Source organism: Pseudorca crassidens, chromosome 12, assembly GCF_039906515.1.
Source record: "Pseudorca crassidens isolate mPseCra1 chromosome 12, mPseCra1.hap1, whole genome shotgun sequence".
Lineage (NCBI taxonomy): Eukaryota > Metazoa > Chordata > Mammalia > Artiodactyla > Delphinidae > Pseudorca > Pseudorca crassidens.
Genome location: NC_090307.1, coordinates 45,362,307 through 45,383,453, shown reverse-complemented (window position 1 = coordinate 45,383,453; position 21,147 = coordinate 45,362,307). Strand labels below are relative to the sequence as shown.

The window sequence follows — 21,147 nt, the reverse complement described above, 5'->3', positions numbered from 1 at the left end:
ATCATTCCCAGGCGTCCTTACAACTAAGTTCTGGCTAGTGAGACGTAAGCGGAACTACCACATGGGACTTCCGGGAAGGGTCCTTACAAAGGGGGCACTCTATTTCTTCTTCTTCCCTCCCTTCCATCTCTCCTTCTAATGACCCAAGGGCAAACATAGAGACTGGAGACCCACAGCCATCTTAGCCTGTGAAGCTACATGACAGAGCAGAAGTGGGAAAGTGTGTGAAGACTTTCTCCACAACAGAAACAGTCCTCCATCCAGACTTCTTTCGTACAAGCCTCATGGGTTTAAACCACTGCAGGCAGGTTTCTCTTACAACCAAACCTAATTCCTAACTGATACAATAACTGACGGTCTCCTGAGAAGAGTTGCACCATCAGTAAAGGAACCATGTGAAAATTTTCCAAAGGTTCATAAAAAGCACACTTTCATCAAAGGATGCACTGGTTGTTCGGTCTTCACTGCAACTACGACTTGGTGAGGGGAAGAGAGGATTTCCTTTTTTTCAGCTGTGGGATGCTGCAGTGGGGTTGAGGGCAGGGTTGTCTTGCCCAAGTAACCAGTTCTCCTAATCAAAAATGCAACATTCACGCATATAACTTATTCATACTCCAGGAAAATAACCTGATTGGGCACAGATTCTATTAGCACTCACTTATACAAATACAGTAACTTAAAGATGCTTAATACTTCAGGGGAATGAACTTTTAGCGAATACCTTCACATCAACTTATTCAACCAGGACAAGTCTTAGCGAAGCTTTTAAAATGTTTAAACTTCTCCTAAAATTGACCTACTGTTCAGAAGACCAATTAATGCAGAAGACCAGTTCATGAGACTTTTACCGTACTATTAAAATATCAGCTCAGATGAGACAGTCTTTCTAAAGGAAATTTCTTTAAAGTTAAAAGGAAGAAGAAAATGAAGAATGTTTGATTGGCGGCATCATAATACAAATCAGGCAAATGACTAGGACAGGTTTTGCAGAAGCATGTGTGACATTAAATTAAGAATCAATGTCACAGTCTTGAATTTTTAGAAGGGTCTAAAAGTATTACCCATCTTAACGCCCATTTTAAGAAAATATACCTATGGTTGGGAGATAGGGACTTCCTATTAGGGTGTGGGGATATGTGTGTGTGATTTACAGTGGCACAATGAATGAAGAACTGTTGACATAAGTCTTTCACTTTAACTGTTTAAAATGAGAATACAGTGGATGCAACAACTGATAATCAGCCACTGAACCCTTTAAAATAACAGCCAATTCTACTTCAGGAAGACAATGTGGAAACACTGCCAGAGAAGAGCACAAGCATCCTCCCACAGCAGTTGAACCTATTTACATCATTAAATCACTAGTTTGGCCTATTACACAGGTTTTAACCTCATGTGATTCTGATGGAGATTCTTCTTCCAGATTATATTTTAAAAAGACAAGAGCAGCTACTGATTTCCAATTTTATATGATTTCTCCCATTAGCCCCTAAAAAGGCCATACAATTATTAAGACTCTTCTATAACTAAAAACAAGTACTTTCTAGACATAGCTGGGAAAGCATCTTAGGAATTAGAATGGGCATAAAGAAGATGGCAGTATGGCTAAGATGAATAAATTACTCTCTTTGTGGGTAATTTCTTTTCAACACAGTAGGCAAACTGAAAAAGTACAAGCTGTTTTTCATATTTTATGTTTGCAAGAATTAACTTAAGTATCTTTATATAAAGCCCTCATCACCTTGGTGATCATACCCTTATATATATCCTAGAATACATGACAGTCCCGACTCAAGCAGTGAAAGACCCTCCCAGTGCACTTAGTAGGAGACCTTCATCTTTAACAGGAAGGTACTTGGAGGCAGAACCAGAGCTGAAGAGATTTGGTTTACTGATTTATGACTCTAAGGGTAAGAAGTGGAAGCAAAGCAAAATTAAACAGGAAGCAGTCTTACCTGTACCATTGAGTGTAGTGTTTTTATTTGTGTACAGCCTGATCATATGTCCTATTGTTTTTACATTCTCTCTCAACATTATTCCTCGAGCTTGTACCATAAAGAGATATGTGTTGGCTATAAAGGGAAAAAAAAAGAGAATGTCATGACTCAATAAGCTTTTTAAAAATTTTTAAAAATAATATTCAGAATTGAGGAACTGCCCAATAGACCCAAACTGACTCAATTAGTACATCCAAAGGGAAAAGAGAAATATAAAATGACTATTTCCCATTATCAAAAACTTACAAAAACAAACTCTTTTAAAAAAACAACAAAATGAAAAAATTAAAGTAGTAACATCCATCCATCAAACAGAATGAGACTAAATGAACAAACTGAAATATCGTAATTCCTTTATCCATAGATGATTTTCTACTATAAAATATACTTAGAAATTTCGAAGAGGCATTTTTTTATAAGTATTCAACCATATACTCCTAAAATTCACTTTCTCTAATTCTATATTAATTCCCTCAAACCAAAGACTCCACAAAGGTGAGGATTCCATCTTGAATCATAAATAGATCATAAATCAATCTCTCTAGTATGGGTATGGATCTTGCAAATTCTCAAGCCGTTGGAGGGGCAGAGTGTAGAATGATCTAGAATCAGTATCACTTTTTGTAATTTTTCTTAAATACTTGAACTTTTACACCCCCTTTAAATCACAAATCTACCTACCAGGACTGTAAAAGCAGACAAAATCAAAATCAATGTGGCATTTTCAAGCTGTTAATCTAATTCTCCAGAGTAAGTGCTTCAAAAATAATTTCTAATCTCCTCCTTTGGGAGAAACTGGTAATTTGACAAAGATTACAAAAATCCCTGACTTTTGAGATGGCAAGCCTCCTCAGACAGGCACAGAAGTCAAGTCAAAAGACCTTTTCTTTTTTGGTCCTGATTCTGCTACCATGGGCAGCTCACTGGATCTCAGTTTCCTCAACTAAAACTGGCCGTACTACACTAGGTTTCTCTAAAGCCCCTTCTACTCTAACTTCTCCAAGCATGAAGCTAAAAATCATAAACTCCATTCAGACAAGAGGAGGAAGCTCACTTTCATGGCAAAACCAAGAAACTGCAAGGCTCGGTTAATGGCTCTTTCAATTTTAAGGTAAGCTGTCTCCCAACACAGTAATGACACTCTCGAAAAATGAATGCTGAATGAAAAAATCAAAAATGCCGACTCATTTTCTGGGCCCAGTTCTGCTTCTTCGACATGATACAGAGAAATGAGCAAAACGTTTGCTACCTCCTTTCCCATTTTTTTGAAATTTGAACTTGCTCAAAGTACAAATGAACAGAAAATAGATAACGAGAGTAGAGAAGCAGAGTGTATTAACACTCTTTCTCTCACCTTCAAGCCATAAAAGAGAGAGAAACAGAAATCCAGGTTCCACATAAGCTTTACCTCAATCATTTTTAGTAGACTGTCCACATCCTCTCTAGAAAGCAGTCCTATAATTAGATTTAACTTGTTTAGACTTGAATTTATTATACCAGGGTTACAAGCCCCACAAGTTTTTATTACAGTTTTGCTTTCTAATGGACTTTAAAAGACAAACGAGACAAAGTGAAGAATGAAAACAAAGAGAACAGCCAACCAAAAATGTGGGAAAATGTTCAAGAAAAGCCAAAGTAACATTAGCAGCTCTACCTAAACCAAGATCTCAAGTTCAACTGAAATGATGCAGGAAAAAAAAATGAATGCCAACTGATTTACAATCTCTCGGATCATTTAATCCTAAAGTTATACACGAAATCTGTTATCAGTGGTGTAAATATCCTAAATATTTGTTATGCACCAAACTGGAAAAAGAAAAAAAAAAAAAAAAAAAGACCTGTCATGGAGAAGCAGGACTGAGCCAAGGGTTATTAAGCGAAGACCAGTACTGATTCCCAGCCTTGGAAGAAACAGTACTGGCCTAAGCAAGGATATGCTAGGTGAGAACACATGTACCTCACTGTCTGTCCTGGAAACAGAACTTTTAAAAACTATGTAGCTTTTACTTTTAATTAACACACCTACTCTTACAAAGAAAATGGTTTGAATCTTGAAACCAAGTCAAACTTAAGAAACAAGGAAAACATCCAGTACAGAAAAGGATAATCAAAGTCAAATTTTCCTAAAAACTTTCAAAATATCAGGTAACAAAACCGTTAAGAAAATGTATCACTGATGGCACCTGTGACAAAGGTGAATCATTTACCAAAAGACTGCATTTACCATTCATTAGATGGATGGAGAAGAAATAAAGTGAGACACCAAGCTCTCCAAATGGAAATCTATTAGTTTATTTTAAATCATTCACAGCTAACTGAGTTACATTCCTTAGGTTAATAGTCCTCACGGGTTTAATCCCTAAAGATCAAAACCCATTAAGGAATGAAGCTGTGTTTAAACAGAGGCATTGTTAACAGGAGCAAGGCCATGTGTCAGAGTTTCAAGGCCCAAGAAACCAGCACTGAATGGTCCAGACTGTCTGATTACCAAACATCATGAAAGTCCAGTAATCCACACTCAAGTAACTATACTTGCCTGCTAATTATCATTACTATAAAATATAATATCTTATTGGCAAGCCTGGAAATCCTGGTCTAAAATTTCTATTCCAACTTACAAGAGACTACATTTCAGAAAACAAAGAGGGAAATCTTTCCCATCCTTGCCCTTTGGTCTCAAGACAACTCAGAAACACACTAAAAACTACCACTGGTTAATTAAAATGATGCCATGTTCTCTAATTTAGTTCATTTGCTATTTGCCTCTGCATTGTGAGACATAAATTTAACTTCTTTACCTAGTCTGTTTTCCAGGGGGGACAACTACAACTTAAAGGAAAAAAACTTTCAAAAATCAACAGTTTACAACAGCTTCCAGGCATCCTACCCTGGGTTTGTGTGGAAAGATTTATGAACATGCCTCATTCTCAACTTAATAAAACTAAGGAGTACATTTGCCATAAAGCTGTGTCTCTCTACCTCTTTCCACACGCAGCTTTGTTCACTGAAAGCACGCTGTGTATTCAAGCCAAGGAGACTGTGCCGTCTGCAGTGATCTGGAAAGGCTTCCTAAGCACTGAAGGACTCAAATACAACATCCCTCTGATCCCGACATCCATGTTTCTAATCGTCACAATCTCCAGGTCCTTTAACAAAACCAGAAGTCAACTACAGAGCTGACTGTGAGGGAGACTGTGTTGGTTAGGCATTCTCACACGCAGCTATAAACGCAGTGCTGGAGCTAAGAAAGACAAGGTACAAATACAATTTGCGGAGACACTCACACAAAAGTAAAAGTAGGAACCATGGTGGTGAATTACCACAGGAAAAATTATCTAGAAAGGAGATAAGAAGGTGAAGTTCAGACCACAAATAGGAGACACAAAGATAAAAGACCCCGAGATGAATTAATCTGAGCTTGAACATGGTGAAGAAGTCACTGGACAAAAGAAAAGGGAACGGTCAACCATGTCAAATGTCACCACACAGGCTAACAAGAAAGACTAAAACACAATAGCTTAGAAAATAAAAAAAACTAATACCTAGTGCATACTCTACTGGGCATCCTTAGAAGTTCCTTACATAAACTAATCTATGTAACCCTTACAAGCAATCCTATAAGCTAGGTACTAATATTCCCATTTTACAGATAAGGAAATTGAAGCATGGAGTTAAGGGACTTGCTCAAGGTCACACAGTTATTGGCAAGTAGTGGAGCTAGAATTCACCCCCTGCAGTCAGCTCCAGCAACCCAGCTCTTCACCACCATCCCAGTTAGCCTTGAAAAAAGCTATTAGATCACGGTCAACCTTCAAGAGAGCAGTTTCACCCAAATAATGGAAACAAAAGGAAACTAGTAAGGAGTTGAGTGGATAAAGTGGAAGCAGTCCAGTTTTAGAACAGGTAAGTGAGAGCAAGGTCAAGGGAAGTTTTCTTGTAACAGGAGGGACCTGAGCATGACTGTGGCCTGAGTGGAAGGAGGAAAGATGAATTTTAAAGCGAAGGCACTAAGAGAAGTAAGAGGAAGGAGGGAGAAGCACATTTCCGTCGATAGGACAGTATAAGCAGAGGCTGTGAGGTGCACAGCTGCAAAGGATATACAGGGATAAGCGATCCAACTTGAATAGTGTTGGCAGCAATGGAAAATAAGTTGCAGAGGTCCAAATGGACGAATGGGGTGAAAAAACAAAGAAGAGGGGACTAGAGCTCATTGTGAAGATGAGAAGTAACATTAATGAAGGTGAGAAAGTGCCAGACGTGGAAGGTTAGAAAGACTGGGGTCGGGAGAGAGAGCACACCACAGACATGGGGACACCCAGGCATGGTCAAGCAAGGAAAGATGGAAGACGAGAAGCAGACTACCTGATGGTCACCACAGGACGCCAGCAGGGGCAAAGCGGAGCAGAAACGCTCTGAATTGAGCATAACCGCGGAAAGCATCCCAGGGGGGCAGAATGTTGGAGAGCACAGATTTCTGAAGGGAAGGGAAAGGAATTAACATTGAGTAACTACATTCATCAGGCACTGAGCTAAATGCCATATATAAATATACTTAAACACACATATAATTACATTTCACTTAATTCTTATGTAACAGGTTGAATGGAGGCCCCCAAAGATGTGTGCACATCCTAATTCCCAGAACCTGTCAACGTTATCTTATTTGGAAAGGGAGTCTTTGCAGAGGTAATTAAGTTAAGGATCTCGAGATGAGGAGATCACCCTGGATTATCTGGGTTAGCCCTAAATCCAACGGCAAGTGCACATACAAGAGAAAGGCAGAGGGAGGTTTTTACACACACACACATACACACACACACACACACGAGAAAGCAATGTGAGGATGGAGGCAGAGATTGGAGTGACCTGGCCACCAGCCTAGGAAGCCAAGGAATGCCAACAGGCACCCAAAGCTGGAGACAAGGAAGGATTCTCCCCTAGAGCCTCCAGAGGGTGCACAGCCCTGCCAACTCCTTGATTTCAAATTTCTGGCCAACTGGAATAGAGTGTGGTAACGTGTACGGCAGCCCTAGGAAACGAATACACCACCCCAGGATACAGGTACAGCTTTCCCCATTATGAGATCAGAAAACAAACTCAGAAGTTACACAGCTGGAATTTTTAAAAATCAAGATTCAAGCACTGGTCTGAATGACCCTGAGGGGCAGCTATTTGGAAGAAGCAATGGCTTCTTCTAGAGGAGAGAGAGGGGCTAAGAAAAAGAAAAACCTTCAACGTAAAAAGTTATGAGGGAAGTGACAACAGGAGGGATAAACAGATTTCAACTAATGCGAGGAGGAAGTCAGAAGGGGCACTTCAAAGTCACAGGAGAGAAAACGGTTTCCCATATAATCCACAGAACACATAAGGAAATAAACAATATGGATAAAGGCAAAACACTGCATGTAGACATCCCTTGACAGTAACCACAGATATCTGAATCAGGTATTCTCTGAATTTCTAAGAACTCACAATAATCTATTTCACATGCTTGTAAGTTTTCTTCTTTCCACATCTAGCCCCTTGTGCAACAAGTTTCCAGACATTACTCATGCAAGTTTGTAAAAGCTAAATATATTATCTCTAATAATAATACTGTAAACCCCAGGATGAGGCCACATGACATGTGAAATATAGTTCATACTTTGCCTAGGACCAAAGTATTGCTTGAGTTAAAAACAAAAAGTAACAGACTTCTAGGCTGTGCCAGGCTGTAAAACAAATGATTCCCTTTATGTCAAAGCACTATTTAAACAGATCTCACTATTTAAACACTATCTTACCATGGTGATAATAATTCAAAGTCAGGTATGGGCTCAAGAAAATCTGCAGAGCAAATAATTACTAGCCTATAATATCCTCCTCGCTATCTTTCCAGTAAGTCACAGGCTGACTAATAAACAGAATGAAATAATTCTGTGGTCAGAATCTCATTTTATCAAGCAATAATGAATACAGTGATCACATACAGTACAGATCTATTTCAGATCTCAGCCAACAGCTCAAGCTTTGCTGATGTAGACACCAAAAATTAACAAAAAATTCTTTCCAACAGGTACTTTTACCACTTCCACTCTGCATTTCAACAGTTTTAAGTTATTTGAGGGTATTACTTGTGTTTGAATACTGATCAAAGTTAAATGTTTTTGAATAAAATTTGACTTTTCCAACAGTCTTATTAAAGACGTTCAGGGTAGAGACGTGTTTATTCAATAAATATTTGTTGAATAACTACCAACTGCCAAGCAGTACCAGAAACTAAGAAGCCATGGGGGTTCCTCTGTAAAAACCAAAATCCTGAAAAAGAATAAACTGCCTAAAACATCGGAATTACTTCTACAACAACCAGACCATCAGTTCAGCCTAGTTTAAACTCAGCTGAAAATTCAAAAACTAGACTCTGAACACATGATCTAACACACGATAGCTCTCAGCACTGTCATTTGTTAATTCACTGTTATTCACTTAAACACATAGCCTCTTTAAAGCATGACAGAAGCCTGAAGAGTTGAGCTATAAACCACATTAGAGAAAAGTAGAATCAGGAGGAAATGAGGGAATCAGGGAAGGAAAAATGCAGACAGTTACATTTTTAATCTAATCAGTAAGGAAACTTACCTAATGAAATTACCGACTAAAAGATGAAACCATAAATAAACACATCCAGGAAACATTATAAATCTGCTGAAAATGAATGATTTCAGAAGACATTTAAAGTGAATGCGAAATGAACCTCTACCCGCTTAAGAATGCTATCTTGAGAAAAAATAAAAGGGAGACCTATTTGAACTATGTTTTACAACCATCCCCAATTTCCCTGTGTTTTCACAATTAAAATATCTTTCATAATTTCAACTTACTTAATCATGAAAGTAAGTATAACAGGCAGGAGAAAGGGGACACAGCATGGGAAATGAATTTCAAAGATTTCCAAAGCTAGAGCATATTTTCAAATCTAAAAACAAGGCATCTTCTCATTCTCTACCACTGGTCTCTTTTCAAAGATTTATTTTTATTTATTTATTTTATTTTATTTTTTGGCTGCGCCGGGTCTTAGCTGCAGCACGCGGGATCTTTTAGTCACTGCATGCAGACTTCTTAGTTGTGGCATTCAGGATCTAGCTCCCCGACCGGGGATCGAACACAGGCCCCCTGCGTTGGGAGTGCAGAGTCTTACCCACTGGACTGCCAGGGAAGTCCCTACCACTGGTCTCTTGATTCAAATGAAAATAAAGTCCAAGTTCTCTTCCTCCAAGTCAAACTGGAAATTGCACTATAATTAGAAGTCACAATATCTGAGCGATTAACTTAATTACCAGCAAGGCAATATATATAAATGATTTCAGTAAAGAATTATTAACACTAGCAAGCTCTAAATATTTAAAAATAAAGAAAGAGATAATATTTCAATTAAGATATCATGGTATAGTAACAAACCTCATAGAGCTGCTTAGCTATGAAAATATTATAAAGACTTTTATAAGTCTTTTGTTTTGAAATTACTTCCATTGGCTAACATGTAATGCCACATGCTTTACTAACTTTTACTGACCTTGTTAAGTGAATTACAGTATATCTTTCTAATAATTAAAAATACTAAATAACAAATTTAGGATCAACCTATAACTCAATCACATAGTCAGTGCAGACTCATAAAGAAACACATGATCCTGGTTGTCTTAAACAACCTGTCTGTCCATTCTGCCCATTTCCATTCTGGAGGAAAAAAATTCTTCACCGTGATAGTCATTTCTGTCTCCAGTAAAACATGATGCTATAAACAAATTAATCCGTTTTTTAACAGGTAAGATCAGTTCTATGAAAGATCAAATGATATGAGATAACCAGTCTAAAAAGTAAAACTATTTAGCACTAAATTATTTCCCAACCATTTGGGGTATTTGTCAGAAATAAGTTCCCAGGGGCTTCCCTGGTGGTGCAGTGGTTGAGAATTCGCCTGCCAATGCAGGGGACACGGCTTCGAGCCCTGGTCCAGGAAGATCCCACATGCTGTGGAGCAACTAAGCCCGTGCACCACAACTACTGAGCCTGTGCTCTAGAGCCTGCGAGCCACAACTACTGAGCCCATGTGCCACAACTACTGAAGCCCACGTGCCTAGAGCCCGTGCTCCACAACAAGAGAAGCCACTGCAACGAGAAGCCTGTGCACCGCAAGGGAGAGTAGCCCCTGCTCACTGCAACTAGAGAAAGCCCGCGTGCAGCAACGAAGACCTAATGCAGCCAAAAATAAAATAAATAAGATAAATTTAAAAAGAAAAGAAATAAGTTCCCAGGGTCCAGAATTACCTGAAGTATTAATTAAAAATCAACCAGGATCACAATCAGAATATCTGGTGATAAGACCTGGGTTGCCTTAGGTTAAGGCTTAAGCACCTTCATGTTTGAAAATTGAAAAACCATTCTCTAAACATCATTAACATTTGTTAACAAGCAAAAAAGTAGAAGCTTTCATAATTAGTTTAACTTATACCAAATACATCCTCTTTTATACAGCTTTCTAATTTACGAACGATTCATTCAGACAACGAAGAATCTATGTTTCATCCCTAACGAACATACAACACAAAGACCTCGTAGAGCCAAAGACTTTTACTAACTCGAGAAAATTAATCATGAAAACAAAGATACGAACAGGAAGTCATACTTACTACGCCTCTGGAGAAAAAAAGTTAATTACAAATTTGAGATTTATGTTTTCCTAAACATTTTGCCGTGCCACATAGCCAAAAATAAAACTGACAAACATCCTTTAAGCTATCTTTCCTATTTTAACTGAGGAGGGTTTTTGCTGTGGTTTAAACTGAACTCTGTCAAGTTCTGCCATGACGGAAAACAAGTATGCCCATGAAACAGAACAAATTAAGTCGGCCCAGTATAGGATATACGTGCTAGAGAGAAATAAAATTGGGGTGCTACCTGAAACTCTCCAGTGGGCCCAAGACATGAGTAAAAATACCTAGTAATAACTAGAGTAAACCATTTTCCATGGCATTGTAGGTATCCTCAGAAAACCTTTTAACCTTCAATGGACCCAATCTTCAACTCGAATCACAATATTACTCGTATATTATTCTCTTTGTTATCATCCTGACAACAGGCAGAAGTGGAAAGAAAAGACTTTATAAATATTCAATCACCGGAGCCTCTGGGAATCAAAAAAAGAAAAAGAGATTCAGATGGAAAAGGAGAAAAAAGAGAAGACAAGGGAGAAAGAGCTGGGGGCAGGCTGCTCTGATTAAACTGGTAAAAAAAAAAGTGCAGTCCAAGCAGTGGTGACAAGAGCTAGCAATGGTCTAAGGTGGCCAGGAAAATGGACCGGAAGGAGAAAACTGTAAACACACAAAGCCGGAGGGGCTCTCTATTCTCCAGAACTCCCAAATAGGACCTAGGAAATCCAAGTTCTAGAAAAATCTCTCCACAACGTACCTCCTTCTCACCACCTCCACATTTTCACTCAGGTTAAGACAAACATGAGGGGCAGGCTGGAAAGGGAAAAGGAGTCACAAAGGCAGGTGGGTAGAAGTGGGCACAGGTGGAAGAGGGAGAGGGCTGCAGAGATGAACACAGTGCCGAGGAAACGAGGGCAAGGGGCTGAGAAGCCTGTCCAGTCCCCCAAGCAAAGCACCTTCTCCAGCCTTAACCTGTGGTCATCTACTCTCGGCTGGAGAACAGGTTACGAAAGGAACGCTTAGCAGACCGCTTATTTTGTTGTTTACAGCTCTGTTAGAATGGTCTGGTTTGGCTTCTTTACAAAGAGCAGAAAACCTGCCCCGTAATTACGCTCACTGCTCTCACACTATCCAGAAGAGTCTCCTCTCTTCTCCGTGGGGTATTCCTTAAAGCTGAAGAAGACACAGGTCATATGTCCCCCAAATCTTCAATGTTCCAGGGCAACTCAGGCACAGAAATCCCAAGGGGCACAGTTCAGCTTTTCCAAAAATCATGCACTTCAGTTCTTCCAACAACAATGCGTGAAACTCTGGGCAAGTGGTGATCTTTAGGGGCCTTTCCTTCTCTTCCTTTACAACAAGGCCATACCTCTGGAATCTTGCTCCTGGGGCTTCTCTGCACACAGCTCTGGCTCCAGAGCCAAGGCCTCTGTGTCCAAAGTTCCCATGGCCCGGGGCCCTCAGACAGAGGGGCTCCGGTGGGGAGAGGCTTAGCCACAGCTGCAACCACCAGAGCCTAACGCCATGCGCACAAGCGTATGTGTCCTGAGAAGCTTCGCCGTACATCCTGTGATAAACAGGCTGGTCACAAGATGGGTAAGGAAATTACTCACCCTCTATACATGTAACACTGCCCCAAGAGGAAAATGCATTCTGTTCCCAACAAAATTCCAAATAGTATTTGGAATACCTACCAATACAGAGACGACAAACCTAGATTAGGCGTTTCTCTTTTTAAGGTATCCACAGACACGGCTATTTTTACCTTTAATAAACATTAAAAAGTAGTAATGATAAACACTGCCGCAGAATAAATGCGTCACTACCTCATTCTGCCACGTTGTTTAATAGACGTCAAATTTAATAGACGTCAAATTACCTTATAAAATGGTAACAAGGAGAATGGTATTTAGCATTGTCAGATTTCAATCAATCAATATCCCCTTCAAAAATACCTAATTTCCCACAAGGTCATAGGATTTAGATTCACTCATGCTGAAACAATATAGCTGAGTTAACAGATACGCTCAAGAATGGCAACCAGAGAATAAAATAATAAAAATAAAAGAATGGCAACCTGACGGCGGTAAGCAGCCTCTGAGAAGGCTCCCCTGCCCCTTGAGTGTGCACTGGACCTAGAGACTCTTTTCTGACAAAGAAAATATGGCGAAAGCAATGGGGCTGGGAGCTGACCAATGGAGAGGTGCCAGGGCAAGGAACTGAGTGAGGCCTCCAGCCGATAACCTGCGAAGAAGCAAAGTCCTCAGTCCAACAACCCTCAGGGAACAGAATCCTGCCCAGATGAATATGTGTGAACTTGGAAGCGGATCCTCCCCCAGTGGAGCCTCCAACCACAGCCCTGAGCTACACTCTGTAGCCGAGTAAGATACCTTGAACCAGAGGCATCCAGCCAAACCGTGTCCAGATTCCTGGCCACTGAAACGATGAGATAAAACATGTTTGTTGGTTTAAGACCCTCAATTTGGAGGTAATTTGTTAGAAAGTAATAGATAACTAACACACTGACCAATCCTGGCATCTTCTCCACTGTTCCTCATCCCCTGACAGCCCCTCCATGTTCTTCCAAGGCGTCTAACATCCAACACTAGAATGGTATTGATGAGTGGGCAGGGAAGAGAACGAACTGGAGCTGCCACACCAAAAGCAGTGATTTAATCGGAAACAGTCACTCAACAACCCTTCACTAAGCCTCTAGTATGTGCCAAGGTAGAAACCAAATCTCTTAACCTAGTCTAGGAAACAGTTTATACTAACATTTGTTCACGTAAACAGAGCCACTCACTCTAAGAGCTCAGTCACCCACCTTATTAGGTATGCATGTCCTCAACCTCCCTCTCCATATGCATCTAATTTTTGCTATCATGAACGCCTTTATCTCCTCTCCCATCTCCAAAATGAATCTACCCATATACTTGATCCCACTCCCCCTACCTGGTCTCCCTGATTCCAGAATTGCTGACTTTAATCCATCCACACCAGTACAGCCTAAGTACTTCTAAAATGCAAACCTGATCATGTCACTCTCCTACTTAAAATTTAAGCTCAGTGGTCTGACATTGTCCTCAGGCTGAAGTCCAAGTTCTCAAACCCAGCTTACAAGGTCCTCTATGGCTGGACCCGTATTTCTCTCTCTGGCTTCGGCCCACACTCCTCTCTGATTTCTATTCTTTAGCCCCCTACCCTTTTTCTTTTTTAAAAAAACTTTCCATTTCTCTCTCATCTCTTAGCCTTCAAATATCCCATTCCTACCTGAAGCACTTCTCCCCAGGCCCACCCTTTAATCACCTAACTTAAGCTTCTGGCCTCAGCTTAACCCCCCCTTCTCCCTGACGCCTAGTCTAGTGCCCCCATCCACCCATCCGGTGCCCCATAGCAAACTGCACTCCACACTCTCTTCCAGAATAGCTGCTCTGCAACTATGCGAATTTCCCACTGGCTACGAGCTCTATGAAGGCAGCGACCGTGTGGATTCTGCCCAGTGCAGAACCACAGACAAATATGTATGAATAAGTAAATGAATTAAGTCTTCCTAGGTCATACGTTGTAATTTGTTCCCTTCCTCAAATCTTCAAACCGTGCCCTCACTCCCCAAGCATCCACATAAGCTCAGGTCTTCCCATCTTATAAGGCTCCTTTGATCCACTTTCATCTGACCTCTGATTTACAATCCAACCCAAGGCAGTCCAATCCAAGGCTAGGCAATCTGGCTGGTGCCCTATGACACCACAAAAACAGCTCTTGTAGTGGCTGTCACAGAGCTCCTACTTACCAAATCCATGATTCTCCTTCCAGACTTTACCCCACTAAACTATATATCCCACTGCAATGCTTGTTTTGCTGATCATCATTTTTATTTATTTACTTATTTTTGCGAAGGTCTCTCTTCACTTTCATGATCTCTCTCTCTTCCTTCATTTTCCTATTCCTATTTCTCCACGTGCCCTAGGCTGATGGATTTCATCTGTCGTCACCTTGCCTTCAGCCTCCACCAGCTGTCCTTGGGTAGCCATCTAAACTTTCCACAGTGTCAATCACACTGCTTCCCACTTAGGGCTGGGGAGTGAAAAAGGTAAAAGAGCCTCATGGGAAACCCTTCAAACTGCACTTGGGCTTCCTTCATATTCCAATTTAACCCCTATCATTCCACATTTAAGAGTAACTAACTTAGTGAGTCACTTCTGCTTGCACAAGTTAGTTTTATTAACTCAGGTGTGTCAGGGGAAAAATAGATATGTATCATTCACCTATATGCCGAAGACACCCAAATCTCTCTCCAGTTAGACATTTCTCCTGGGCTCTAAGCCCTTATGTCCATCTGCCTACCTACTGACAAGTTCTTCCTGGCTATCCTATAAGCGTCCCAGATCTATATCTCTAAAACCAAAATCGCCCCCTCAAGGCACTTGCCTTTCTATAGTCCCTACGACCCACAGCCTGGTTGTCTAAGCCAGAATACAAGCATTGTCTTCAAGCTTCTCCCTTTCCTTCAATCCCACTATTCACATCCTCTCCACTCTGCCCTGACCCAACTACAACCTTGATCAGGTTCGAATCTTCTATCACCTGAGCTACTGAAAAAACTTCCCACCTGGTCTCCCAGCCACTGGCTCTGCCCTCTGTAACCCACACTCCATGCAGAAGAACTGCTCTACAACAAAGGATTCCAGCATCCCCCTTTTCAGAACTTCTGATGTTTCCTGCTACTCACAAGACAAAAATATTAGCATGGGAAGCCTGACCAGTAAGAGAGGCCCAGAAAAAAGAAATACCCAACACGGTGGCCCAAACCAAAAGAACCCCCCAAAAGAGCTATGGTGACCAGAGAACTTGGTGAGGAAAGAAACCAGAAGGACCTTTGAAACACAAAGCAAACTGTAACAGCTCAGAAGTGCACAACCAGACTCACCTCGCCAGGAGGCTAAAGGGCTGCCATAAGAAAGCTACAGGCAACTAACAAGCTACTCTCTGAGCAAACTGAGAGAAACCCAGCCAGAACGTCGGGGGGACTCTGAGCAAGGACCTACTAAGCCACCCACTCCCACAACACACCCCCACGCCCTGCCCACCCATCCCCAGCTCCACCTGACCCAGCAGGGCACCAACCTCCTTGGGACCCAAAAAAGCAAAGCACATGGCCAGGTGATTCCTCAACGGGGCCACAGGAATTCACACCAAAGTTGCCCAACCGGACTCCATCTCTACGCAAAGAATAAGACAGCCTGAAAGCAAGTCTGACAAAGGTCAGGACCGTCAAATGGACAGTGAAATCTCCCACCCCCAGGGGAGCTGTGCAATCTCCCCCACAATACTGCGCCGCTGATTAAAGGCTCATCAACTTCTTTCTTAACCACAGACAGCTTTAATAAAGCTGTGTGAACCAAGGCCAGTTTCTCTCGGCCAGGAAGTTCAGGGACCCCAAGTGCCAGAACACGAGGCTGGGCAGGGGAGACCCGACACTCTTCCCAATCTGGCCCATCTACCAACCCACGCCCTGGATGGTAGCCAGATGGAAATACTCCTATTTTCTGGAACCTACCTTTGCTCATGCTGTTCCCTCTGACTAGAGTCCCTTTGCTCAGTCCAGATAAATCCTATCCATCACCTCCTCTGGAAATCCTTAACCAGACCTCACTCCCCACGGCATGCTTTCTGAGGACCTGATGCAGCCCTTTCACGGCGCTCATCCCACTGTATGAGGGAAGGAACTCTGTCTTGGTCATCTTTTTTCCTCAAACAATGTCTAGCCTGTCTGAGGTGCTCTATTCGTGTTTGCTGAACGAATCTATAAGTCAGTTCACCTACTCCTTTGATACAAAAGCAGGTAAATGACTATGTTGTGTTATACTGAAAACAGTTTCACACTAAATGGAACTCCATTTTCAATTCAGCCAAGGCAAGACCTTAGGGGAACACTGCACTCACCTTTTTGCAATCATGCACAAAAGTAGAAAGAGAATGAGAAAAAATTCAGGGCACCAGCCTCTACTGGGTGGGCTAGAGCCATGTGTCCATGGATTTCCAGGGTGGAGGGTGGTCTGCAGACCAATTTCCCTTAGTACTAAAGTTCCTAATATAAAGAAAGTTCCTGTGTTTCTTGCATGAATTAGAAATTTCAAGGAAAGTGTTTCAAATTATTCTTAAAATAATGAGCTTTGAGTTTGCTGGAATTCATTGCAGATTAAAATCCAAAGAGTCAAAAAGTTGTTGAGCCACATGAGAAAACATTGGAAACTAATCATATTCTGCTACCTACAACTGTGTGGTACTATCTTCTCATCAGAAGGAAGAGAGGGAGAGGAGAACACTGAGGAAGGAGACTAATAAGAGTAACTAAAATGACAGGACTGACTGCCTGGGGGAAGACACACGACAAAAATAGGTCTCTGGGCAAAAAACGTAGGAAAATACAATTGATGTCTACTAAACAGGTTGATGTGGATAGGATCAACATGGATTTTTTAACATAAGAGATTTGAAACATTTATTTAAGATCAATTAAAAAATGCTCTCTTACATAACATGTATTTTAGTCACAAGAAAATTCTGCCCCAAGATGTAATTCAGGCTAAAATATGAATTATTTCAAAAAGATTCTATGTATATCTAATGTAAACTAGTTATAAGAACCTAATTAGTTTGGGGTATGTCTCATTAATAAGAAATCTGTGATGCAGAGGTAGAAAATAAAACTTATGGTTACCAAGCGGGAAGCAGGGAGAGGGATAAACTGGGAGACTGGGATGGACACATACACACTACTATATATAAAACAAATAACAAGAGCCTACTGTACAGCACAGGGAACTCTACTCAATACTCTGTAATGACCTATATGGGAAAAGAATCTAAAAAAGAGTGGATAAATGTATACGTATAACTGAGAAGTAAAACAACATTGTAAATCGACTATACTCCAATAAAAATTAATTTAAAAAAAAGAGAAAAAAGAAATCTGTGATGAAACGAGAAGTATGCATAAGGCATTTCTGCAGCATACCAAAGTACTGTGGTTGTCTTGAAAATCAAATTGTGCAATAGATCATTGCATTGTGAGCTGAACTAGCCACACTTTTTTCACGGAACACCATTTTTACTTAAAGGTACAACTGAAAAACTATGCTCATTTAGACTTCTGTATTTGACCTACATTTCCCCCAAAAAGAGCAAAATGAGCCTGACGCCTCAAGAAAAACTGACAGTATGTGTTACCAATGACAAAATTCAAGCTTTCAAGCAAAAATCTGAGTTTTGGAAAACTGCTTCTCAATAATTAAAAGTAAGGAGGGTTTTTTGCTGCTAAATAATGCTAGTTTAAGAAACAGATTCAGTTTAACAAACTGTTAACACTTCACAAGTTTTGGTTTTCATTCTTCTTACTGGCTTCAATCAATTTTTTTAAGTTATAAATTAGAAGACCCAAAAGAACAGAGTAGTTTAAATCATGTCAACCTAATTGCCTAGAAGACAACTGCCAAAATTTTTATGCCATGTCAGTGATTGTTCTATGGCAAACATTAAGTATAGAAATAAGAAAGATATATTACTACTTCACATCAATTGAATTTTAAGAATCTACAGATAATATATTAATGCAATAACAAAAAATGGCTATCAAGTGAAAGCTGGAATTCTGATTTCCTTTGGTTAGCTTTTGGAGTAATTTTAATATGTTACTCAAAATACCAAGAAAGTAAGAAAATTGTTATCTAAGTGCAAAAAAAAACTTCTCCAGAATCTCTCAAAGTTAAAATATCTCATAAAATAACATCCCCCAAAGATGTCCAACCTTTAAAGAGCTACATAAGAAAGTAAAAATTGCTGTAGAATGAGAAGTTAATTGATAAGACTTCCAAAATGGCAGAGAATTTTAAGAAAAAGCTTGCTGAATATTTTGGCTAACTACTCTCAAAGCCACTGAGCTATCACTGTCATTTCTACTACAGGCTTCAAGATGTATCCAATTTAGCCTAAAGAAAAAAACTGCATTAAAAGAAAATAATATGTTGAAATATTCATATTTTTTTCAAACTTTAACCCCAAACTTCTATTTCGGGATATCAAGGTTTCGACAATTTATGCCTTCTCAAGCATCATTCTGAGCTTATACGTTTTACTTGAACCTGAAAATTTAATCAAGTCACATAATTTTTAGGAAACACAACAGTCTTGATGAGGTTTGGTGAGGTCTGTTTCTTCCCTCCCCCCTGCAATCCACTGAAATAATCTACTACCATGTGAGACAATGCCCTGATAATAATTCCATCTTAAAATTCTGCAGGTGTTTTCACTCTGTAAGAGGCCATACATACATTTTTAGCTCACTCAGGGGAGAAATGGTACTGGTTCAAAAAACTACTAATGTCTAAAAAACAATGATAGGAGATGCACAATGTTACTAACTCATTTAACATTAAATACATAATAACCCGGAAGAACTCAGAAAAGTTCTGGAAATACAGTGTTTTAATATCCATATGAAGTTCAGATTTTTCGGTCATGAGAATGCCACACTGGCACCTTTTCAACCAGAGGGGCTGAGAAACCAGGATGTTTACTAAAGAGGCTAATTCAAGCAGATTATACAAAAGTGTATTTTGGACTAGAAACCAAAAGAAAAAATGGTAAATAGGTTCAAATTGTAAACTATCTTGCATAATTGTTAATTTAATCATCTTATCTCAGAATTCATCCTAACAGGTAGCACAGGCTACCTACCCTTGCAAAGCAGACCCAAGCACATTGAACAATTGTTTTTACTAGACAACTCATCGCCTAAAAATTCCTGAAGTGTGGCACAAATGTTCACTGACCCCATTCTAAAAAAGCGACCTAGAACACTAGAACAGTACATTCTTGAACTCAATCACATTCCCTACTGTGGGTTCCTCCATCGTATTTTTACAACTAGTTAATATAGCTGAGAGTGTCTGAATAAAATTACGATTACTAAGTTTAAACTTAAAAACTTAATATTAAATGGATAAAGCTGTCACGAATACTCAAGAAAGCGACCAGGGCATCTCGGGCCATCACACCTTATTTTGCTCTGTCCACGTAACGCAGTCTTTAAGTTGTTTAAACGTGCACTGACAAAACTCACATGCCAAAGCCATGCCCCGAAGCAGTTTATGTGACAGGTCTGAAATCGCATTTCAAATAAAATGCTTTCTGCCGGGCCCCTGTTTATACAGCTTCCATCTCCCGTAAGTAACATGCTGCGTTTCCTTCACTGTGACCGTGGGAAGTGAGGGTGTGTCTCGGTGCTTACCGATGCCCGGAGCCACATAGATGAAGTAGAGGCAAGACGAGGAGAGGGAGAAGAAGAAGATGAAGGCGAGGAGGGAGCGATTGGAGACCCGCATCATCCGCCTGAGCACAGACATCTTCCTCTTCCCGGCCGGCAGCTCGGGCTGCGCTCTCAAGGCGGACTTGGGGGCACCGTCCAGGCCCTAAACTTCCATGAATGTGCTAAAAACCACAGGACTGCAGCGGGGTCCGCGAGGGGAGGATCTGGGATAGAGGGGCCAGAGCGGGAAGGAGGAGCGAGGAGGGAGCCGACGGAATGAACGAGAGGCGGGGGAGCCGGGGGAGGGGAAGAGTGGGAGGACGCGCGGGAAGGGGGGAGGGGACGCAGGGCAGGGAGCCCCGGGGACCAAATAACCCGAGGAGGCCGTGAAAGGGCGACGACCCGCGTTCGATACGCCAGGTAGCGGCGGGAGGAGGGGCTTTAAGTGGGGAGAGGTGCGGGTTGCGCGCCGCGGCGCCCCTGCGGAGAGGGCCGGCCGACTGCAGCAAGCCGGGCTCCCCCGCGGCTCCGGCTGCCCGCGCCCGCCGGGGTCCAGGTCGCGAAGCCCCTGCGCTCAGGGTCCGGGCAGCCCGCGCTTGGCAGGCCTGCGCCGCCTCCTCCTCGGGGCCGCGGCGTCTCGTGCCTGCGCGGGGCTAGCGTGGGCGCCGGGGCCGCAGCCGGCGCGCGCAACGCGCCAGGGCCCGCGGGGGCCCTAGGGGCAGAGGAGCTGGGCGCTCGCCAGCGCGCAGCCTCCTCCTCATGCCGCGCCGGGCCCCGGCGTCCCGCGGCGGCCGCGGGAGCCGAGCGCAGGCGAGGGCGGCGTCCCGGCCAGCAGCGAGGGCGCTCCGGTTCCGGCTCCTGCCTCCGCCAGCTGTCCGCCCGGCCGCAAGGGCGGCAACCGCAGCAGCATTACCGCCGCCGGCCCGGGGTGAGGCGCCCCCGCCGGCGCCGCCCCCGCACGGCCCGCGGACACCAGGCGAAGAGCCGCGGGGTGAGTCGCGCGGCTGGCAGTGCCTAGGAGTCCGAAGAGGGGGAGGCCAGACGCCGTCGGAGCCGCGTCTGAGTCGCAGAAGAGGCGGGCCTGCGAGGGCGGGGGAGCCGCGGAGGAACAGCGGGCACGCGGGCGGGATCGGAGACCCCCGGCGGCCCCACG

General features: G+C 42.1%; 1 protein-coding gene across 2 annotated transcripts in view; it reads right to left on the bottom strand.

Annotated features, from left to right (window-relative positions):
- Nucleotides 1-20,623, bottom strand: part of B4GALT6 (beta-1,4-galactosyltransferase 6) — a 66,049-nt gene extending 45,426 nt beyond the window's left edge. Inside the window, exons 1-2 of one of the 2 annotated variants that reach the window (XM_067699398.1) lie at nucleotides 19,977-20,623; nucleotides 1,956-2,072 (exon numbers count right to left, since the gene is read on the bottom strand). In XM_067699398.1, coding sequence (XP_067555499.1) covers nucleotides 1,956-2,072; nucleotides 19,977-20,091 — 232 coding nt within the window. In that variant the 5' untranslated portion in view covers nucleotides 20,092-20,623. The remainder of the gene's footprint in view (nucleotides 1-1,955; nucleotides 2,073-19,976) is intronic. The other variant, XM_067699399.1, reaches the window with a different exon arrangement.
- Between the last annotated feature and the right edge of the window lie 524 nt (nucleotides 20,624-21,147).